The sequence below is a fragment of the Brassica napus genome, chromosome C5 (genome assembly GCF_020379485.1).
Source record: "Brassica napus cultivar Da-Ae chromosome C5, Da-Ae, whole genome shotgun sequence".
In the NCBI taxonomy this organism is placed as follows: domain Eukaryota; kingdom Viridiplantae; phylum Streptophyta; class Magnoliopsida; order Brassicales; family Brassicaceae; genus Brassica; species Brassica napus.
The window spans coordinates 54179872-54195871 of record NC_063448.1 but is presented as its reverse complement, the minus strand read 5'-3'; the positions used below and the strand labels follow the sequence as shown (position 1 = coordinate 54195871).

At 35.3% G+C, this 16000-nt stretch overlaps 3 protein-coding genes and 1 non-coding gene across 4 annotated transcripts; 2 read left to right on the top strand and 2 right to left on the bottom strand.

Moving 5' to 3' along the window:
- Positions 1-3910: 3910 nt before the first annotated feature.
- LOC106400195 (probable aquaporin NIP7-1) lies at positions 3911-5730 on the bottom strand. The gene is made up of 5 exons (XM_013840584.3): positions 5549-5730; positions 5049-5273; positions 4674-4871; positions 4460-4521; positions 3911-4282 (listed from the first exon to the last, which is right to left on the bottom strand). Exons 1-5 carry the CDS (start codon positions 5684-5686, stop codon positions 4087-4089), a joined length of 819 nt encoding a protein of 272 aa, XP_013696038.2. The 5' UTR covers positions 5687-5730; the 3' UTR covers positions 3911-4086.
- Positions 5731-6541: 811 nt separating this feature from the next.
- On the bottom strand, positions 6542-6612 carry TRNAG-GCC. The gene has a single exon. It is a non-coding gene; the product is annotated as a tRNA-Gly (tRNA).
- An 85-nt stretch (positions 6613-6697) lies between these two features.
- Positions 6698-8054, top strand: LOC106399111 (dual specificity protein phosphatase 1B). The gene is made up of 4 exons (XM_048759416.1): positions 6698-6958; positions 7063-7183; positions 7319-7464; positions 7759-8054. The coding sequence occupies exons 1-4, from the start codon at positions 6733-6735 to the stop codon at positions 7806-7808; spliced, it is 543 nt and encodes a 180-aa protein (XP_048615373.1). The 5' UTR covers positions 6698-6732; the 3' UTR covers positions 7809-8054.
- Positions 8055-10428: 2374 nt separating this feature from the next.
- On the top strand, positions 10429-13357 carry LOC106399995 (transcription factor MUTE). Its single transcript, XM_013840420.3, has 3 exons — positions 10429-10984; positions 11433-11870; positions 11979-13357. Exons 1-3 carry the CDS (start codon positions 10889-10891, stop codon positions 12057-12059), a joined length of 615 nt encoding a protein of 204 aa, XP_013695874.2. The 5' UTR covers positions 10429-10888; the 3' UTR covers positions 12060-13357.
- Positions 13358-16000: the final 2643 nt, after the last annotated feature.

Here is a 16000-nt window from a genome sequence, read left to right as displayed (position 1 = left end):
TATTTATTTTAATTAATAATAACATATAAAAGATAAATTTAAAATAAAACATATAACATTAAACTTGAGAAAATTACAGAGGTGAAAAAAAAATTACAAAAAATGATAAAAAAATAAACAAACATTTTATTGAATTCATAGAAACTTAAACATTGTAGTTATTTGGGTGATGTCCAAATTTAGTCCATATATTTTCAACCAAATCTTTTTTTAATTGTTGATGGCCTTGTCTATCCCGAACTTCTGCTCGACGACCCATTGTATTACCGAGATTACAATCAGGAAGCATCGTCACAACAAAAAATTACAAACCATCACAATTACAAACCATCACAATTAGAAAGCATCGTCACAGCAACAAAAAATATTAGTTTACTTTGCGCAAGTATAACAAGCTCTTAATGCAATTCACATGTATATGAACAGATTTAGTCAATCAAAACTATGAGAGAATTATGAACAATTAGCATAAACGCATGAACAATTTTGTTTACTCAATCAAAAGAATTCACATATGAGAAATTTAGCATTAAAACCAACCATACAATGAGAAAAAAAATTACACACCATCACAATTACAAACCATCACAATTAGGAAGCATCGTCACAACAAAAAAAAAAAATCAATCCCAGACGGAGATAGATCAACTCATCAATACTAAGCTCTATATCACAAAAAAAAAATCAAACCGAGACGGAGATAGAAGAAACACAAACCTCGTTTCGACTGGATCGCCGTCGAGAGAGAGAGAATAGGGAGACGCCAAGAATGATTTCCACACCGAAACTCGTCTTTCCCCTACAAACACGATGCATGCAACGAAATCGTCACAACAGATACCAATCAAACCCACATATAGATCGACTTTTAAATCGCAAAACAGATGACAGAGAAGAGCACATACCTCGTCTATATTTGATTTGGTGGAGAAGTCTTCGATTAAACGACTGATCGGTGTCGTCGCGTCGAAAATTGCCGTCGTCGCGTCGAAATCGAGAGAAAGGAGTCGAGACCAAGATTATTCGAAACCGACCTTCGTGTTTCCTCTACCCCTTTCGGGTTTCCAATCAAACCGTGCCACGTGCTCCTTAAGGACGAGGTTGGACACTTCTTAATTAACCCACGTCTCTCTTCTATTCTCTTATTTTTGATTTATTTTCGGCCCGTTTCGCCTAAGGACGGCATGCTGGGACGCCGATAATGTTGGCCTTATCATCACCTATCACTCCTTCCGTCCTTCGCCTTATCAGCTTCGTGAGTCGTCACCTTTGGGCTTTGGTACTGGTGGTGGGATCGCGTTACTAGCTTATGAAATTGTTTTATTTATACCAATATCTCCGAAAATATGTTTATTCGATTTGAGTTTTTGCTATTTCTGGAATTTAACATAAACGAAATGGACCAAACATAAAAATACATAATAAGAAAAAATAATTTTTTTTTAATAAAACACTTCAAGTTATGGTCACATTTCTGTTTTTGTCACATTTCTGTTAAAATCCTATAAAACTCATTGTGCATTTAGTTTATAGTTTATACACATATTTTAAAATATTCAAACACCTATTATAATTTTGATAATTCATGAGTGATTGATTTCTCCAAATGAGATGGAACCATTCTAATAATAATATATTTTACGCAAATAAAATATTAATTCTAAGAAGCTTGAAAATGTCCATGCCCTTTGTCTTAAGGCTTTGTAACACAGCACAAGTCATTTTTTCTTCGGAACAATGGATCACGCGGAAGCAGGGCCGGTCCTGGGCAAAATCGGATGAAACTTTCGCCTAGGGTCCCCAATTTTTTTGAAAAAAATTACATATACATAAACTTTCAAATTTTTTAAAAAAGTCCCAAATTAAAAAAAAAAAAATTCAATAAAATCTGTACAAAAATCGCCTAAGGCCCCCCCCAAATCTCAGGCCGGTCCTGCGCGGAAGCATAGAAAAGAAAAGGAGAGGATATTGCGTATTGGTGAAGCTCAATAATGTATTTGATTTTGATGTTAATAATAATATATGCAAAAAGCATCGTTAATACTTTTCTTAAGCAATGATCTAAAGTTTTCTTCCTTTACTTTTTGTATTGATTTTCCCAAAATCCTAAAGTAATGACAGAGTAGAGGACGGATCTCAATGCTCAATTTCAACACAAGGGATTACTACTCAATTTTTTTTTTGTAACTTATTTACTACTCAATTTTCACTTCAGAAAAGTGGTGGATAGATAACATATGAAAGGGTGTTTCAAAAAAAAAAAGTGTTTCAAAAAAAAAGATAACATATGAAAGAGCCTCCGTTTCTGCTTCCCCTGAGGCTGCTATATGTCTGACAACGGTGGTCGATGGGTTGCATAATTCCAAGTTAACAATTACTATCCATACTCGCAAGAGTGCATGCATATTTTAGTATGCTCTATTCTCATTTTCCAAAATTGTCTACTTTTACAATATGAGCGATCAGATTATTAATACAATTTACTTCTCTATAAATATTCCCACCCATAACATTAATGTTCTCAACCGAGAATTACGTACAGTTCTCAGAATTATTTATAACAATTAAAAGGAGAAGAGAAACTAGATAACTTTTACTCAAGTTAGTGTCATACTATTTTTATAATTGCTTCTTATGATTGAACAATTTCTAGAAATCACCATCTAAATCAATATATATTTAGTCGAAAACTAGTATACATATTCTACCTAAAACACGTGGTTTAAAGATAAAATCAGACTCAGGCACATCATCAATTGATGAGATTTTACTTTTCTTCTTAAATTAGAAATTCTGAAATAGAACTAAATACAATACAGCAACCTAAAACATACTATTCATGGACTACTCACGCTGCAAAATATGAAACAGTCAACAAAATATGCAATAACTCACGTAGAAACAAAAAAATTAATAACATGCATGCATTCATATATAATTGATCATTGTTGAGAAAAGTTTAACACGTAGTCGATACATAGCAGGAAGATGGATATGAAGAAGCTTCTTTAAAGTTGTGTTCTTCTGGATCACTTACTTAACGTGTTCCCTTTCCATGGCTACTTATCATGGTTGTGGTCCTTGTGGAGAAGTTTCAGAGAAGACAATGAGGATGAGTGTGATTGGTGAAGCTTCAAGAAACAAGTTTGGGAACGACAAGAACAAGGTGAAGTTTTCGTTGGGTCGTAAGTTAGTTTATGGTCCACGTCGTAGAGGCTATTAGGGATAAATGTCCCACATCGAATATTAGAAGGGATCATTAGTAATATATAAGATGGATGGACCACTCCACTTATCACAAATTGGTTTTAGGTTGGAAACTCATATAGCTTAACATGGTATCAGAGCCCGATCCATGCAATCCAATCCGATCCATTATCGATCCTACCCAAATTCGGCCCATCGATCCTTGCCCGAACATTCCGAGATTGACGCTCAAAGAGCCATCATCTCGTGGGGACGTATTAGGGATAAATGTCCCACATCGGATATTGGAAGAGATCCTTAGTAATATATAAGATGGATGAGCCACTCCACTTATCACCAATTGGTTTTAGGTTGGAAACTCATCTAGCTTAACAGAGGCTGCGGCCACTAAATTTATAGATGAGGTAATAAATATTTGTATTATAGTCTCGTTTATGTTTCTTGGTATCGTTTAATTCAAATAGTACGGGCACTGTAATAGATTCTTATAACCTAGTGAAAGGATTGGAGGTTTGATATGGATTTCTTGTCATTTATAAAAATATGTAAGATTATTTAGTTCATTGCTTTGCGCGAAAATAAGATGCTCTATGTTTTCATTTGCCTACCTTCTGCATATCATTCTCATTTTTATAAATATGTCAATTTTAATACAAATGCTCTTATATCATATATATTTCAAAATAAGAAAAATGCTTTCATGCATATAAATGGATTCTTGTAAAATATGAATATCCAAGCAACACTAGAATTTAGTAGTAGTCTCAATCGAGGTCCAATATAGACATAATGGGCTATATTAAACGTAGAGTAAAAGTGTTTATTAGTAGAGTAATTAAGGTTAACTTAATTAGATACTGTAGGCTTTGAGCTGAATAGTTAGCGTAACAGGGAAGAGACCGGAGGGGAGTGTGGAGAAGGCCTGCTTTTGAGGCTAATTGTTCTGTATGTCAAAACCCCCATGATGGCTCCGATCACTGGAGCAGTCATGTAAACCCATATGTACTCAAAATCCCATGCCACCACCGCCGGTCCAAGTGATCGTGCTGGGTTCATCGATCCTCCTGAAATCGGTCTGACCATATCGTACGAAAAAAAAACCTTTTAGCATTGTATTCGACTCTATATTGAAAAATAAAGTTTTTAATACAAAATTTTTAGTTATAAATGTACACAAACACAAAATGCAAATTAATGTAACGTCGCATGCAAACGCAAATACATCACACAAACAACAAAAACATATTGGTACCCGGTAATAAGCACTCCAAGGGATATGACTGCTCCAATCACTAACCCCGTCAAGTTACTCAACTGTACAAAAAGGAAACTAAATAACATTAACATACACTTCTTTAAGTGGAGAATGTGGATTTTGAAAGCATACATTATGTACTTTTCTCCAGACCGCATGGATCACAATACTATTTCACTGAACTCATCAGTCTTTTGATCTGGTCACTTACATTTTGATGAGGACCACAATGCAACGCGGATGCTAGAAACACGACAATGCTCGTAGCAACAAGTTCAACGAAAAACGCAGAAACGCAGCTTAGCGCAGGTTTTGTGATCATTAGGTCAGGGTTTACTCCGTAAACTGACACCCCAGCTAACGTTGCCGCCGTTGCCCCCAGCGTTTGCGCCATTATATATAACGGAACCTGACGATAACAACCACGTTCAAGAGCTACTATATGCTATTTATTTTATATTGAAGCGGTGACTTTAATTTAAAGGTATTGACTATTAGAAACTGCTGCTGGTTCCTGCGTTTGCGTTTGCATGTGAAATAGTAGTTCAACGCCTGATGTAAACGAATATGGAGGCATTAATAGTACCTGAGACCATGGAAATCCACCAAAGAGGGCGAAAGCAATGGTGATGGAAGGGTTGAGATGGGCGCCGGAGATGTGTCCAATGGAGTAAACTACGACAACGACCGATAAACCAGCCGTCGCGGCGTACTCTAGCAGTCCGACATGACCGCCGGATAACTGAGTACTGCTTATGACCCCACACACGCTGAACATTAGAATGAACGTCCCCACCAGTTCCGCTATTACCTACGCATTATTGTTGCGGATAAATTAGCATTTATATATTAGAACATTTGTTTTATTTGTCAAATGATTTTGTTTAGTTTTATGCTTTAGCAAAAATATGGGATATAATGACATTTTTTTTGTTTTATGTTTTAGGACATCTAAGTGATATATCAATGTGTATAATATAAATGAACATATAGAAATCGGATCCAAATCTTTGCATTTTCTTATTAATTAGTTTTTGACTTTTTGTGAATGTAACGTGTATATATGTATAAATGAATGAATCTTACAATGCGTAGGGGATTGAGATCTAATTCATAAGGGAGACATCGGAACACTCGTTGTGTTGACGGATCAACATCTCTTAACGAAGATAGAGTTGAGCCAGCTTCTTGGTCAAAGACTCTTGACCGTACCTCAACATTCATGGTCTTCCCTCAAGATGGTGATCAAGGATCGACTGAGGACAGTCACCTGGACTGGCTTTATGAATGATCTGATGGAACAGAAAAAAAGAGAGACAGAGAGAAAAACGCAAAGAAGATGGAAAACGTACTTTTGGTTAAGGAGTTTGCAAAGGAGAGGAAGGTGTTCAACACTTTTCTTGTGTTAATCTTTTTAATCCTCTTTACCAATATTTCTTTGTTTAAGTTTGGTGTTTTGTAAGTCATTCATTTTTCTTATCAAATTATTTTCATTTTTAAATATTATTTGACTCATAAGCATATATTATTTTCCTTAAAAACATAGTATCTGTGCCAATATTTCTGCCTTCAGTTTGGTGTTTTGTAAGTGAACCAAGAAAACAAATTCTTGATTATGAATTTATTAAGATCAAACAAAATGACAAGTGGCTCAAACAAAATTGATGGAATCTTTGAACATTTGAATCCCAAAATATTCGATTTCGAGATCTCACACAAGTCAATACATAGACCAGGCTCTCTTGGTTCCACATCAAACCTTACTTAGGTTTATATAGACAAACATAGGAAATTAATCTATGAGGTTTGTATAACTGTTCTACGAGAAGAATGCTCTTATAGCTCTAGTTCATCATGTCAACCATTTTACAATGTTAGAATTCTGATGTATGTATTTGAGATTGGATTCATTCATCATCTACTATCCATTAATGAACCCTTTTGACATAGTAGTAGTAGTAGTACATAGGCGGCCTTAAAAGAAATTTATCTGGGTCTAATAAATACATGCAAAAAGAGTCCATTGGTTTTGCAGTAAAATGAACGGCCCAACAAAACCAACAATTAAAAAAGAAAAAATGCACCAGCCGGGAATCGAACCCGGGTCTGTACCGTGGCAGGGTACTATTCTACCACTAGACCACTGGTGCTTGTTGTATCATTAAAACACGACTCATTTTTATTAATATTTATTTTCTTTTGTTCGCCTATTTGTTCATATAATCTCGGGGAGTTGGTGAAAGAAAGTAAGACAAGTGGAGCTAGAGAAGATGGAGAAAGTGGTAGATCTCTTCGGAGTGGGAGAAGCCAATACCCAGAAGCTACTCGAAGGAGGCAACGATCTCAGCCAAATCCAAGAGGGACTCTTCATAGGTTCAGTAGCTGAAGCGAACAACAAAGATTTGCTCAAAACCTCCAACGTCACTCATGTCTTAACCATAGCTGTCGCCTTGTCCCCTCCTTACCCTGATGACTTTGTCTATAAAGTCCTCGAAGGTGCCTCCTTTTGACTTTTTTTTTTATTCTTCATTGATCGTGTTCCTCTTCTTGAACTGTAACGTTGTAACCTTTGTTTCGTTTGTTTGTGATTTTGAGGTTAGTTGTTGACAGATCCGAGACGGATTTGACTGTGTACTTCGATGAGTGTTATAGCTTCATCGACCAAGCTATTGAATCTGGAGGTGGTGTTTTGGTCCATTGCTTCATGGGGGTTTCAAGGAGGTGACTTTCTTTCTTTCTTTCTACAACAAAGGGTGTGTCTTGTGTCTTGTGTGTGATATGAATCTTCTAGTTTGTTTTTGTATGTTATGGCAATGAACATGTTACTTACAATTTTTTTTTTTTTTTTTTTTGAAGTGTGACTATAGTGGTGGCTTATTTGATGAGAAAGCATGGGATTGGTTTCTCTAAAGCTATGGAGCTTGTAAAGAGTAGACGACCTCAAGCAATGCCTAACTTTGGTTTCGTTTCTCAGCTGCAGCAGTTTGAAAAATCCATTAAAGGTATATGTGATTGTTTTTTTTTTTTCTCTTTATATTTCGAATCCTTTTGAGATATTTCGTACTGATTCCTAGAGTAGACTCTGTTCTGTGGGTAACATGTTGGAAAAACATAGACTGAAGTCAATTTTTCGTGTTAGTTGTATGGAAAGGTTACAGAAAATTTTAGAAATTTCGATAAATTTTCAGTCTCAGGAGTATTAAAAAACGCTGATTCGGAGATTGAAATATCAGCAGCATCTCATTGTAATCCAACTCGTATTGATACAATCTATGTTTTTTCTTGGTTACACGCAGTGCATGATGAGGCTTCTTCTTCAGTGGATAATAAGGAGATAGTAGTATGAACTCTCAAGAGATTATGAAGAAGTCTCATAATTACCAAAAAATAAAAATAAATCATTGTTTCGTGATTTGAATGATTTTTATTGTGAAACAATTGATGGTGAGTTGAGCTATTTGCCATGTCCATTTGCCTATTGAAATAAATGAAAACACAGTCTATTACAGTCAATATGTTTGAGGATGATGTTGAAATGCACTTTAACCAATCCCAAACCAGATTGAATTAGTTTGGCATTTGGTTTTCGACCCTTGCATATTTCATTACATTCATTGTAAATGTCATTGGATTGTCATTACATAGTTACATATATCACTGACATAAACAACGTGAATTTTCCTAAGAATTAAATCGAAAAAATGATAATCAGAATTTCATAATATAAAGCAAAATGATAATCAGAATTTCATAATATAAAGCACTCTTACTTAAGCTTTGAGTTTCAATTTGTCAAATAGAATACATACTATCAAATTCTCTATGTTTGGTTGGATAAGTTAATAACTGTATACTTGCTTCTTATTGTGCAAACACGTATCTTGAAAATTTGGTTTTTTTTCTTCTGGATTTTCTTATTCTTGCATTGTCAATGAGTATTATATAACGTGATATACCATGGACAAATTGAATAGCGATGCTGGAGTTAAATTACTATACTCCTGAAGTTAATATTTTAATTAAATGGGGGCATGCACCTTTGCATGCCGTATACATATTGTAGCATACAAACATATGTCAAGAATATTTCTTTACAACTTCTACATTGTTGGGACTTAATTAGGGTAGAACTAGTTTTTATTTTCCCCTTACATCTTTTGCATTTGTTATTTAACAATAGCATGTTGCATTCAGGAAAAAGCTATTACGATAACAACATTTTGGTTTGGTTAATGTCACTATAACAACAGTTTTTGGTTATGTTAATGTAGAAGCCGGAAAACCGGACTGACATAAACGATAGAATAAAAAACGATGTTAAGGAAATAAACGAATGTAAAAAACGAATACAAGAACGATAAGAAATCGTATTCGCAAAGAGACATGGAGTCGAGATATGATCTCTTTCCTTAACTCAAAATATTCGCTCCGTTAGTGAGACGGGACTGTACGAATATAGAGTCCCAGGATACAACCATGGCAGACGAATCACGCCTCACTCGTGATCGCCCTATCGAACTATAAACTCTACGAAACACTCTCTAGACTTACGTTGAGGGATCTGGTGATTTTTGTTGCGTAAAAACTTAAAGAAAAATGAAGGAGGAGACGAGTTTTTAAAGAAGAGAAGACGAGCCATTTTCCGTAACTAATGCCGCACGTGCGCACGTTGGCGGAAATCTCGCGAGGATCTCGGAGGCGAGGCGTTACGAAACTTCCTCCGCAAGATCTTTTCTCGTTTAAACTTATCGTCAAGAAGAGAGACAGCGTGTTGTTTTCTAAACGAACTAGATGTTGTTTAAAATAAAATGCATGTCGTTTTTCGGGAATTAAATGGCAAAACGTTGAGCTTAACTTGGTCCAAAAAGAATATTCTTATCGGGCCGGAGGCCCTCCACCAAGGCCCTCCACCAAGCCCAAGCCCAAGCCCAAGCCCAAGCCCAAGCCCAAGCCCAAGCCCAAGCCCAAGCCGAGCCGGACGGCGGCGGCGGCGCGCGCGTGGGGAGCTCTCTCTTCCTCTGAGCTGTTTAACCTCTCATGTCATGAAGACATATATATACTCCTCAAAATCAACTCTCCCAACCAATGTGGGATGTTGTTAACTTCATTTCATTAAAGCCAACAAGGCTTTTTATAAGAACCCATAGGCCCATTTGTTTTCACATTTTGCCATATATTATTTGAGCCACTAGGCTAAATAATTAGGCCCAACAGTTAAAACCTTGTAAATGAAGTCTGGAACATGTATACTTCACAAGTTAAATAAACGAAGCCGAAAATTCAGAATACATCTTTCATTAAAAACAATAAAAATAATAAGAATATCAGTTTTTGGGAGGAATCTTAATGAGCCGTCGAGGTAGCTGAGACTCATGAAAAACCTTGGACAACTTAAGTTTGCTACAAAAGTTATATCATTTATTCTTTCTTGTAGAGTCTATTTCATGCAACTGATCCATAAAAACATTAGCATGGCGTTCCAATTGGATCCACAACGGAGAACGATGGGATCATATATATAGTCAAATTAATATGTTGATTGTACTAATCTTACAAAACCATTGGACAGATGAATCTAGAGTAGGTATCAAAGAATAAGAAAATATAAGCCAGAGATTTGGACGATCATGATGAATCACTTCATATAAAAAGTTACATCATACGTTACTGCTTCTAAATCGTCTGATCTTGGGAGAACTTAATACTTTAACTTTGTTTACATAATGAAAACGTTCAGAGCATGATTATTTGGAGGTTCTTAGGGTGAAGTTCTTAGCGGAATATAAAAACCCGTCTCTTAACTTTTAACTAAAAAAAATAAAAAACGTCACTTAAAACTCTTATTTAAGAGTCGGTTCTTAGTTTTTTTAGTTAAAAGTTAAGAAACGGATTCCTATATTCCACTAAGAACCCCAGTCTAAGAACCTCCCAATAATCATGTTCTAAGTTTCTTTGTTTTGGTAAGGAAATGCGGTTTAAGAATTAAAAAAGAGGCACAAGGGTAGAAACTAGAAGTAAAAGAAGATGGTTCAAAGGCATGCACTCTAGATGAAAATACGATATGTATAAAATCATAAAAGACTTCACGCAGTGAATGTAAATGTAAATGTAAATGTATCCAACTTCACAAACGTGACGTATCTTCGCGTATGCATACCTTTCTCTACTTTGTACTTATACATATTGATTGTAATAAGAAAGAGAGAGAAAGTTAGTAAAGAGACAAAAGAATGTCACGAGACAGTGACATAGTGCATTTATGAATCCTTGGAAAAGAAACTCCGAACCCTAACTCTCTCTCCTTGTTGCGGCTGTATAAATACCACATTATTTTGAAGCATGTGTCAACAAACGTGGAAAGCGATCATCTTCTTCTTTATAGATAAGAACCGTAGAACAGATTTAATTGAATATTAATCAACGATCATGTCTCACATCGCTGTTGAGAGGAACCGAAGAAGGCAGATGAACGAGCATCTTAAATCCCTTCGTTCTTTGACACCTTGTTTCTACATCAAAAGGGTAAGTTTCTTGTTATAAGATCCTTCCTTTCATCATACTCGATTGTATCCAGATTGGGGATTTTTTTTTTTTTTTTGATTAATGATCGGTGATTTTAGTATTGACGTAATTTCAGATGGTCTAATTTGAGATTCTTGAAAAAATTGATTTTTCGGATACTCGAACTTTCTCGAATAGATTCTTTTTCAAGACCGAAAAAAATGATTTGTATTCAAATCAGAAGTTTTAATTTGATTCGTAATGGATCATGCATGGTCATCTTTCTAAAAACGGATATTCGGAACTTACCGATTTTGGTGAAATATATATGTTGTACCTGCCATACTACATATATTCCATATTTCTTCTCTTTTTTTTTTGGTAAAACATATTTCTTCTCTTGTCCTCGAATGCACCAATCTATTCAGATATATATATGATATTGTTTTCGTTGATTGATTGGTATTAGGGAGATCAAGCTTCAATAATCGGAGGAGTTATCGAGTTCATCAAAGAGATGCAGCAATTAGTGCAAGTTCTCGAGTCCAAGAAACGTCGCAAGACACTAAACCGGCCTTCTTCTCCTTATGATCACCAAACAGTCGAGCCATCCATCTTAGCTGCCACCCCTAACGCAACCACCAGAATGCCGTTTAGTCAAATCGAGAATGTAATGAGTCTAATGACAACAAGCACTTTCAAGGAAGTTGGAGCATGTCCCAACTCCCATCATGCAAACGTTGAAGCCAAGATCTCAGGCTCTAACGTTGTATTGAGAGTTGTCTCTTGGAGATTTGAGGGCCAGCTGGTGAGGATCATATCCGTCTTGGAGAAACTCTCTTTTCAGGTTCTTCACCTCAACATTAGCTGCATGGAAGAGTCTGTCTTGTACTTCTTCGTTGTCAAGGTACATATTTATATGTACGTGAATACATATATAATCATAGAACATTAATTTGCATGTGTTTTTTTCTTATATAATTTTGGGCCTAACTAATTAAATTTGCATATGCAGATAGGACTGGAGTGTCACTTAAGCTTGGAGGAGCTAACCCTTGAAGTTCAGAAAAGCTTTGTGCCTGAAGCCATTGTCTAAATCTAGCAACTAAAACCAATGTACTAATTAATGTGCTTCGTTTACATAAGCACATGCACTTAATACTTTGCTAGAAATAAGCTCCTATACCCTTATCACACTTGTATGTTTTTGTTGTGTCCCAACTGAATCGAAGTTGTAATTTTCCACAAATAAATCATCAAAAATTATGCTCACCAGTTTTATGCTTCCATCATGTAACGGAGTCTAATCATTAAATTGAAAATATGATCATTTTTATTAAAGTATTTTTTAATTTTCTTGTTTTTTAAAACGATACACGCTAGTATACACATTATGGTGTTTAAATTTTTTTACTAGTACGCGGAGTCTTATAGTATATGTTTCTAATTTTGTAGGGCGAACAAAAAGATAACAAACTTACGCAAATTATGAATCGTATGGACTTTTAAAAAAAAAACAGAATGTGTGAAGAATTATCTGTAATTCAACAGGATGTCTTCTGCATATGGCTGAGCTTGTGCGATGCACGCATCCTTATTGCAAGCCTCGTCGATAATTTTCCAGCTGAACTCCATGTCTTCTTGGATTGTCAAACTCTCGTAGTCAGGCTACTAGTTTTGGATTAATTCGACGACATTCCCTGGGATTGATTGTCAAAACTTTTCCTTGATCTCTTTTAATTCTATTCATCGTTTAGCCAACTCTTTGGAAGATGCACTTCTTATGCCTCTTCCTTACTCTGTTCGTCGTATACTTGAGCTACAATATGAATTCCATGACACAAAAAAAGGAATCGTGGGTAAGAAAAAAAACATACACAATAGCATGATAACATGTTAAATATCAGTAGAAACTAAATATAGGGATCTCTTTCTTTCGTGTACATGCACGTGATCCCCTTTAATATCTAAATAAATTCGGAGCAAACAAACGATGTTAAAATTACATTGTCTTAATATTCTAAATAGATCAGTACTGTAATTGATCTATGGAAAAATATTGTATATGATGGTTATCTCTTTCTCATTCAACATAATTCGATTTGTTTATCCAAATTAGCCATCCTTATCTAGGATTTTGCTTTTTAAGATGACCAGAGAGTATTGATTAAAAAGAAGAGTCAGTGATGAAATAATAGTTGTTATATTATAAAACACGAAGGAAAAAGCATAGAGAGGGCATAATTAAGTTTTTTATATATAGGGCTTTACCTAAGCTATGCATTACGAATATAATACAGAGTTCCAAAAAGAAAAAAAATGTAATAAGTGACACATTGTATGTGTTTGAAGTTGTTAATGATAATATTCAGATGACAAAAAAAAAAAAGCGCATAAACATAGTAGTTATTGTTATGAAAGTCAGACATTTCCAACGCCGAAAATGTTCAAATAATTAAAAATATGAGTCTTACTATCACTATTTGCACAGTAATTTTTCTTCTATAAATATGGAGTTTTCGATCATTTGTAAAAACACGATTACACCATCCCTTCTCCTTTAATAACACATCCTCTCTTCTTATCAGTGTTATCTTCTTCGTACGGGTATAAAATTTTGCCCTTATTTAAATTCCTGCGATATAATAAAATTTCAGTTCTTTTATAACACGTTATCAGCACGATCACTCTGCGATTCGGTAAAATTTATTTGTATCATTTATACCCTGTTATAATGGTCGGTATATCGCCTCTACTATTTTTTTATATCATGTTATAATGGCCGGAATACCGGCTATATTATTTACTAGTAATTTAATTTATTTATTGGTCGTCAGAGCCGCCTCATATTCTGTTTATTATTTATTGGTCGGCCGAACCGCCTCATATTTTGTTTATTATTTATTGGTCGGCTGAGCCGCTTTATATTCTGTTTATTATTAATTGGTCGGCCGAGCCGCCGTATAATTTATTTATTACTCTGCATTGATCGGCTGAGCCGTCGCATGATTTGTTGTCATAACATAAATATTTTATTGTCATATTTTTTTTTACTTTTATGAAATTTTATAGATTTGATTGACCGTTTAATACGATATTTTCAGACTAATTTTTGGTGCACTCGATTTAACCCCAACGGTCACAAAGAAATTTTTTTCAAAATTTTCCCCTTTCTCCAACGGTTATGAACAGTGTTTTTCACCTATAAATACAACTCATTTTCACTCCATTTCATCATCCAAAACATTTCATCTTCTCTCAAAAATTTCAAATCGCTCTCCTCCGATTTTCCATTTCAAGAAAGATGATTCGCGCACTTTTGTTTTTATGTGCCATTTTTATTTGTGTTTCTATTTATGGTTTATTCGTTGGAGAATTTACTCCGAGTGAATTTAAGATGAATATCGGTTTAATTTTCTTTACATCGCTTCTCCTTGTAATTGCTTGTATGATTAATGTAAACAGTTTTTAAATTATGAAGTTCTAATAAAATTATTATTTTGTGTTTTAAAAATACAAATGGCAAACATCGAGAAACTCCAGTTCCCGGCTCTGAAAGTAACCGGCGAAAATTATGTCAGATGGGTCACAAAGGTGAAACCTTATCTTGTAATAAAAAAGATAACCGAAGCGATAGAAGTCGGTAACAAATCGCCACCCGAGCATATAGCCGAAGCGATTATCTTCCTGAAGAAGCATTTAGATGAGAATCTAACTCACGACTATGGAGACGTTGAGGACCCAGCCGTACTATGGCAAGCCTTGAAAGATAGGTTCGATAATCAAAAGGAAATCAATCTCCCTCACGCTCTTGAAGAGTGGAAAACCCTGAGGTTTCAGGATTTCCAAAGGGTTAGAGATTACAATTCCACTATCTTGAGGATAGTTGCACAATTAAAATATTGTGGTAACCCTGTCACCGAAGCAGAAATGCTTGACAAGACATATAATACTTTCCACAAAGAACACAACGTCTTATCCCGAATTTACAGAAAATGTGGGTACACCAAATTTTCTGAATTGATGGTAACACTCATGTTGGCTGAAAAGAACGATGAGTTACTAATCAAAAACCATAATTCCCGACCTACGGGAGCCAAGGCATTTCCCGAAGTGAATGCTACGGCGGTAGAATATTCGGGAAGGAGAAACCAGACCAACCGAGGTCGTGGTCGGCGTTTCAACAACAAACGTGGAAAGCCTTACTATCCTAAAAGTATTAGATCTAACAAATGGGTTAGATCTGAACAACCTCCTAAAGGCAAAGAAACCGAAGAGGATACCACAAAGAAAAGTGAGACTGTATGTTACAGATGTGGATGTAAGGGACATTGGTCCCGTACCTGTCGTACTCCCCCACATTTGTGCAAGTTATATCAAGAGTCCATAAAAGGAAAGGCTAAAGAGGTGAACCTCACAGAAAATGTTGAAGGGACTTCATACCTTGAATCCTCCGACTTCGCTAATGAGCTGGACTAGATTACTCCTGAAGAGAATCGAAATGCCTATGATAAGAGTATTGAATAGTTTTCAGTATTACCATGTATAATTATTACATTTCTTGTTTTAAACAAATAATGATGTTTTAACATCACCTTATTGTATAATTATTGTGTTTTTCCTTACATGAATGAATTTTATGTTTCCTTTTATATTTATGACAATTTCAGAAATGGATCAGAATGGTAATGAAGCAAAATCCAAGAAACGGATTCGTGAAATATGCATACCAGATAGTGGAACAACGCACACTATTCTGAGACAAAAGAGATATTTCTCTGATATAAAACCAACAAGAATTGTCGTCAATACAATATCAGGTCCTGCAGACGTGATTGAAGGAACTGGTAAAGCAAACTTTACTTTACCGAATGGAACAAAATTTTCCATAAATAATGCTCTATATTCTCCAAGTTCTAAAAGGAATTTGTTGAGTTTTAAAGACATATATCTTCACGGATATGATACTCAGTCTGCAACTGAGGATGGAAAGAAATACATGTATGTAACTTCTGAGAAATGTGGCAGAAAACACAT